The following is a 6427-nucleotide window of genomic DNA, read 5'->3' on the forward strand; positions in this document are numbered from 1 at the left end:
TCCTCCCCCCTGCATTGCGACACTCTCAGCTCCTCTCTCCAGAACCAGTCAGCAAATGTTCTGCTGATGTCATGTTGATCCGATCAGCCTCATTGATCTGCTGCCTCATCAGGTTCTGATGGTTCTGCTGGCTCAGATATATTCATACACCCTCCAGTGGGATCAACTGGATCCTGAAGCAAAATGTTTGCAGTGGCTATAAAAGTCTGTCAGTAAACAGAATAATTATAAAGTAAATATTTACATCAGAATAACCGAGACAGGGAATCTGTTCATTATCATTCAGTCTCAGCATTTTATAAATAAACCCATAAATATGTTTATGGCATAAATACAAACTTCTGTCCATTATAAAACAGTTTATTAACTACAATAATAACATTTTAATCAGCAACTTAATAACTCAACTAAACTACTGATGAAAAGGGAATGATGTGGTGGACACACTATGCTAACCACTACTAGCACAGCTAATTTTTAGTTTTGCACATTAGCATATTGCCTATAGCACTTAGCTTAGCTAACCCTTTTTCCAGATAAATTCTAAAGTGCTATTAGTAGAAGCACTTCTGCTATGCGCTAAGAATAACCACAATAATAATATCCTTTATTTAAAGGCACCTTTCAAATAGCAAAGCTAATGTTTCGTTTAGCTCGTTAGCCAGTGCTTAGCTCACTTAGCTCCACAGCGCTAATTCACCAGGCTGCAGTGGCACACTTAGCCAATCATGTTGCTGTAGCACATTAGCATTAGCTTCCACTTATGTTCCACTTGATTCTTGATCTGCTGAGAAAGTGATGAATTTAATCTCTGTCTTCATAAGTGAGACATTTTATGGACACATGTAGGTTTTCTGTTTGATTCTGATTAAAAACTGCAGCTGAAGTGCCATTTAGCATTATTTTAATCATGACTCTGCAGAACCTACTGGTTTCCTTCCAGTCTGGTCCGTCTGGATGACTTGAAAAGCTGCAGGTGTTTATCGATGAGCCGGTTCTGTTCAACCCACCGGGTTTATGCTGCTGGATCAGAACCTTCATCTTATCTTTACAACAAGTTTATAATTTTCAGACTGACAGCAGCTGGAAAAAGAACTGTTCAAAGGAATCATTAAAGGTCAGAATGAATCATGTTCATGGAGAGTGGATAGATTCTGCAGACGACTAGAGGTCAGAGGTCATATTGGTGTTGATGTGGTTGGAGGAGAGGCTTTTAGCTTGAGCCCCCAGTGCATCATGGGAGCTGGAGTCTTTCCTGCTGTCTGGGTCTGATTCAGTTTGAAGCTTCAGACATGAAGTCTGATGTCTGCAGTGGACCAGAGGGAGCAGCTCCCCCTGGTGGCTGAATGCAGCCACTACAGGGAGCAGCTCCCCCTGGTGGCTGAATGCAGCCACTAGAGGGAGCAGCTCCCCCTGGTGGCTGAATGCNCTGCAGTGGACTAGAGGGAGCAGCTCCCCCTGGTGGCTGAATGCAGCCACTACAGGGAGCAGCTCCCCCTGGTGGCTGAATGCGGCCACTAGAGGGAGCAGCTCCCCCTGGTGGCTGAATGCAGCCACTACAGGGAGCAGCTCCCCCTGGTGGCTGAATGCGGCCACTAGAGGGAGCAGCACCCCCTGGTGGCTGAATGCAGCCATTAGTAGAATAGACCAGTTTTTCTCAAACGTTTATTTTTCCTGATTAAATCAATAAAACTGAACTTTGATGGATGAACGCTGGAGATCTTGTTGGGTTTAAGGCCTCACAGAAACTCATTTGGAGCGCCGTCCTTAAAGTTACCGTCAAATATTAACTAACACTGATAGAAGCAAATATATGAAGGTTTAGTTTTTAAAATCAGTTTCAACCAGCTAAGTGTTAAACTGGTTAGCTAAATATTCAGTTTACAAAGAAAATATTTCTCTAACTGAAAATTTAGCTTTTATTATTTAGCTTTACACTAAAGACATATGTAGCTTTATGCTAAATATTTAGCTTGGAGCTAAATGCTGTGCTAATAGCCTGAAGAGTTGCTGAACAAACAGCGGGGTGTCTTCCATCGATCCGGCCCGATCGGCGCGTCGCCATGGCAACCTTAGCTGGTCCCGCCCAGCAGGAGTCAGAATATAATCTGGACCTTTAATCTGCAGGAAGCAGGTCCAGATGTTTCTACAGAACAACAGTGTTCTCAGATCCTGACCCAGAGGTCAGAGGTCACTGCCTCACATGGAGGCCAAAGGTCATTGAGCAGCTGGTTACAGGAGGAGGAGCAGCTCCAGTGGGGCGGGTCCAGTTGGTTTTGTCAGAACCGGGTTAGTATGGAGAATAATGCGGAAAGGTTTAATCTGGAGGAGGAGGAGGAGGAGGAAGAGGAGGAGGAGGAGGAAGAGGAGGAGGGCCAGGCGGCTCCAGGCGCTGCGTCACGGTTCAGTCAGCTGACAGCAGGAGGAGCTGCTGTCCCTCCTCTTCCTCAGCCTCTCTCTCTGCTCGCTCGCCCAGTTGGTGGGAATGTGTGTGTGCTGATCGGGTCGGATCGGGTCGGTCGGCATGGAGAGCAGCTGCATGGAGAGGAAGGAGCCGGTCAGCCAGTCCTGGAGGGAGCAGGGTAGGCTGGTTCTGGTTGGTTCTGATTGGGTCCAAATGGTTCTGATTGGATCTGGTTGTTGGGTTCGCAGACGGGACCTTTGGACGTGCAGCGGGCCGGGTCAAAGGTCAGGTTAATGATTGGTTGCAGAGGAACTGCAGTTAAAGCTGCAGTCCGACCAGAACCAGAACCGACTGCTGAGTTCTGCTCATCAAGCAGTCAGCTGGAGGTCTGCAGAGGTCCAAACGGGTCAGGCCCTCGGCGCCGCCTCCCGACCGCTGAGTCGGCGACTAGATCATTGATCCGTTTGGTTCTAGAAAACGGTCCAGAGGTTATCTGGTTCTGACTGGGCCAGGTTCTGTCCTGCTGGAGGTTCTGGATCAGAACCAGGAGGAAACAACAGAACCGGCTGGTTCTGGTCCGTTATCATTGATCCAGCTGCGTGGTGACTCAGCAGCTGTGTGTGTGTCTGCCTCAGCTCTGGTTCTGGTGGACCTGTTCTCCCAGCATGCACCTGGCCTGCAGATGATTTGAATGTTGGACCTTTTATCTGCAGCGCTTTGCTTTTACAACCCGGGCCGACTGAACCGGGCTTATCAGCACCGGGTCGGGTTCTGGACCGACTGAACCCAGATCAGCGGTTCTGACTCATCTGGGACAGAACTCAGAGTCTCAACCAAGAGGGGGTGGCAGCATCATGCTGCGGGAAACAGGTCAGATAATTATGGGATGGTTGAGATCAGAGCTGATTCATGGGATAGAACGGCCTAGTCAAAGCCCAGACCTGAGTCCAGCTGGTTGTAAACTGGTCCAAATGTTCAGAAGATCTGCAGCCAGACCCGGTTCTGGGTTAAAAAAGGGCATGCCGCACTTTTCAGATTTATATCTGTAGAAATATTGATGGTTTTCTTTGCTTCCTGTTGGGATCGATAATCTCATTTCTGGCTGGATGAATTATTTCAATTAAATACGTTATTGTGAGGAATTTGTCCAGATTTATTAATAAATCGGTGAATATTTTACTACGGTAATAAACTCTCCTCGCTGGTTTATTGATCATATATTGGAAATAAATCAGTAAATATGGTGATCGTCTCCTCCGTGGGGGCCGAGCTGCGCATGTCCCGCCCCCGCCCACGGAGCGTGATCTCCGGTCAGCCGGAGGCGGAGCCGCCGTGCTGCTGCTGGAGGCTCCGGGAGGTTCAACATGGACGCCGAGCGGGGTTAGTGAGCTTCGATGTCCTCTGGTAGCGCTCTGGCAGCGGGCTTTGGCCGCCGGGGCGGTGTGGGGCTCAGACCGGCACCGGCTGCGGGAGGAGCCGGCCTCCTGCGGAGGTTAACCCGGACTCTGAGGTTCGGTCCCGGCGTGAGGCGGGGGTCTGTCCGGGGAGAAGGGAGGTGAAGCGGGTCAAACCGGAGCGGCGGTGAAACCAGATCTGTGGCCGGGTAGAGAGCGCTGCGGTGCGGGCTCTATTTTTAGCCGGCTCCGGTGCCGCGGGCAGCCTGTTACCATATGAGGCAGGCGGCCACATTTGGAGCCCCGCTCCCCCGTCCCGCTCCGCCCGGTCCGCCTCAGCCGCTGGTTCTTCTGGGAACATGGCTGTCCGCAGGAAGCTAACGGTTAGCATGCTAACGCCGGCGGAAACGGCGGCGGGTTGAGCGGAAATGATCATTTCTGGTTTAACCGGAAGCAGCAAACGTGTTTAACTGAATAAAGTTTATATTTAGGTCGAGTTTAAACCCGCTGAGCTGGACGCAGGCTAACCTGCAGCAGGTGAAGTTAGTCTGTGATTCACAGCGTATTAAATAAGTAGAAATTCCTGCAATAATTTGGTTATTCAGACTCATAACAGAAAACAATCTTATGAACTTAAAATATTTAACTAGCAAGCTAAATATTTAGGAAGTAAATATTTTGTAAGAAGAATATTCATCTAGTTCTCAAAGTAAATATTGAGTTTAGAGCTAAATATTTAGTCAACAGTGTAAATATTGAGCTTCCAATGTTAGCTGACTAAACCTCAGAGCTAAAATTAGTTGTGACGTTTATCAGTGAAGGAATAATGATGGGAGTTTTCCTGTATTTTCTCCTGACAGGCAGAATTATCAACTTTACAAACCTGCATAGTGATGAATTGTCCTGCTTTAGCGAGTGGATCAAAGTCTTTCCTCAGGTCTGGGTTTATGGTTCTGGTCCAAAACCGACTGCAGGAGGGAGCCACAGGATCTGGACCTTGGACTAGACCACTGTTTGGTTCTGCTGTAGAATCACAAACTTTAACCGTTTAGCAGCTCAAACTGCCTGCAGTGTTAGCGTTAGCATGACATCAGCAGGAAGTGACACGTCTCTGAGTGGTTTGGACCTGATCAGAACTTTGGTCCGGTTGGTTGAACCAGGTTTTCCTCCATCTTCATGAACCAATCATCTGCTGCGATTCACCTGGATCAGTCTTTAATGTTTATCAGTTCAGCAGTGAAGCTCTGGTTCTGGTCACCAGGCTTCCAGCAGGTCAGAGGTCGTCCCTGTTGACCGTCTCTTTGTGTCTGCCCCCTAGTGGTGGAGCTGGTGTACTGGCGCGACGTGAAGACGACGGGCGTGGTGTTCGGCGCGGCGCTGCTGCTGCTGCTGTCGCTCAGCGTCTGCAGCATCGTCAGCGTCGGCTCCTACGTCGGCCTGGCGCTGCTGTCCGTCACCATCTGCTTCCGGATATACAAGGGCATCCTGCAGGCCATCCAGAAGTCCGACGAGGGCCACCCCTTCAGGTGAGTCCGTTCTGATCGGTTCTGACCCGGTGCTGATCCGTTCYGACCCGTCCTGACCCGGTGCTGATCCGTTCTGACCCGCTCTGACCCGGTGCTGATCCGTTCTGACCCGGTGCTGATCCGCTCTGACCCGGTGCTGACCGGTTCTGACCCGGTGCTGATCCGTTCTGACCCGGTGCTGATCCGTTCTGACCCGCTCTGACCCGCTCTGACCCGGTGCTGATCCGGTTCTGACCCGGTGCTGATCCGTTCTGACCCGTTCTGACCCGCTCTGACCCAGTGCTGATCCGTTCTGACCCGTTCTGACCCGGTGCTGACATGACACCTTAAGATTCAGTGCCTCAGATGTTATGAAGTAGAATAATAAACACTTCCTGGTTCCTGGTCCACTTTGGTTCTGTGGTTCTGGTCCAGATGGGATTATTCCAGCTCCACGGTCGGTTGATCCGCTTCTGGCTGCAGATCAGAACCTTTCTGACTCATTAACTGGGATTACGAGGAGCTGAGCTCTGAGAATCTGGACCAGAACCATAGTGGATCAGAACCAAAGTGGATCAGAACCAAAGCAGGTTCCCGCTCAGTTTGCAGCTCAGATGAACCCAAACAGGAGCTGGAATCGTTTTTTGATTCTTCAAAACCTCAGAACCAGACATGGTGCCGGGTCGGACTCTGTTACCATGGAAACCTCCTGACTCACCTCTGTCCCGCCCCGCAGGCTGTACCTGGACCAGGAGGTGGCGCTGTCCGCGGACCTGGTCCACAAGTACAGCGACGGGATTCTGCAGAAGCTGAACTGGACCATCGAGGAGCTGAGGCGTCTGTTCCTGGTGCAGGACCTAGTGGACTCCATCAAGGTGAGGCAGAACCTCTGGATCCGGTCCTGATTGGTTCTGCTGATGAACGGATTATTAAACACGTGGTTCTGACCCAGTTTCTCCTGCTGTTTTCCTGCAGTTTGCGATTCTGATGTGGATCCTGACCTACGTTGGCGCCTTGTTCAACGGCCTCACTCTGCTGATCCTGGGTGAGCGACGGCGCCCTCTGGTGGCGCTTCTGTGGTGGTGGTGTTTCTGTGGCGACGCCCCCTGGTGGCGGTTCTGTGG

The 6427-nt window shown here is 50.3% G+C and overlaps 1 protein-coding gene across 11 annotated transcripts in view; it reads left to right on the forward strand.

Moving 5' to 3' along the window:
* The window catches only part of rtn4a (reticulon 4a), a 17309-nt gene that overhangs the window by 8525 nt on the left and 2357 nt on the right, over window positions 1-6427 (forward strand). For 9 of the 11 annotated variants that reach the window (XM_008430470.2, XM_008430472.2, XM_008430475.2 and 6 more), the window contains 3 exons: window positions 5117-5324; window positions 6040-6178; window positions 6279-6348. In XM_008430470.2, the coding sequence (XP_008428692.2) occupies window positions 5117-5324; window positions 6040-6178; window positions 6279-6348 (417 nt within the window). Of the gene's footprint in view, window positions 1-2469; window positions 2583-3677; window positions 3785-5116; window positions 5325-6039; window positions 6179-6278; window positions 6349-6427 lie in introns of those variants that run through there. The other 2 variants (XM_008430476.2, XM_008430477.2) reach the window with 2 other exon arrangements.

The sequence above is a fragment of the Poecilia reticulata genome, linkage group LG15, assembly GCF_000633615.1.
Source record: "Poecilia reticulata strain Guanapo linkage group LG15, Guppy_female_1.0+MT, whole genome shotgun sequence".
In the NCBI taxonomy this organism is placed as follows: Eukaryota; Metazoa; Chordata; class Actinopteri; order Cyprinodontiformes; family Poeciliidae; genus Poecilia; species Poecilia reticulata.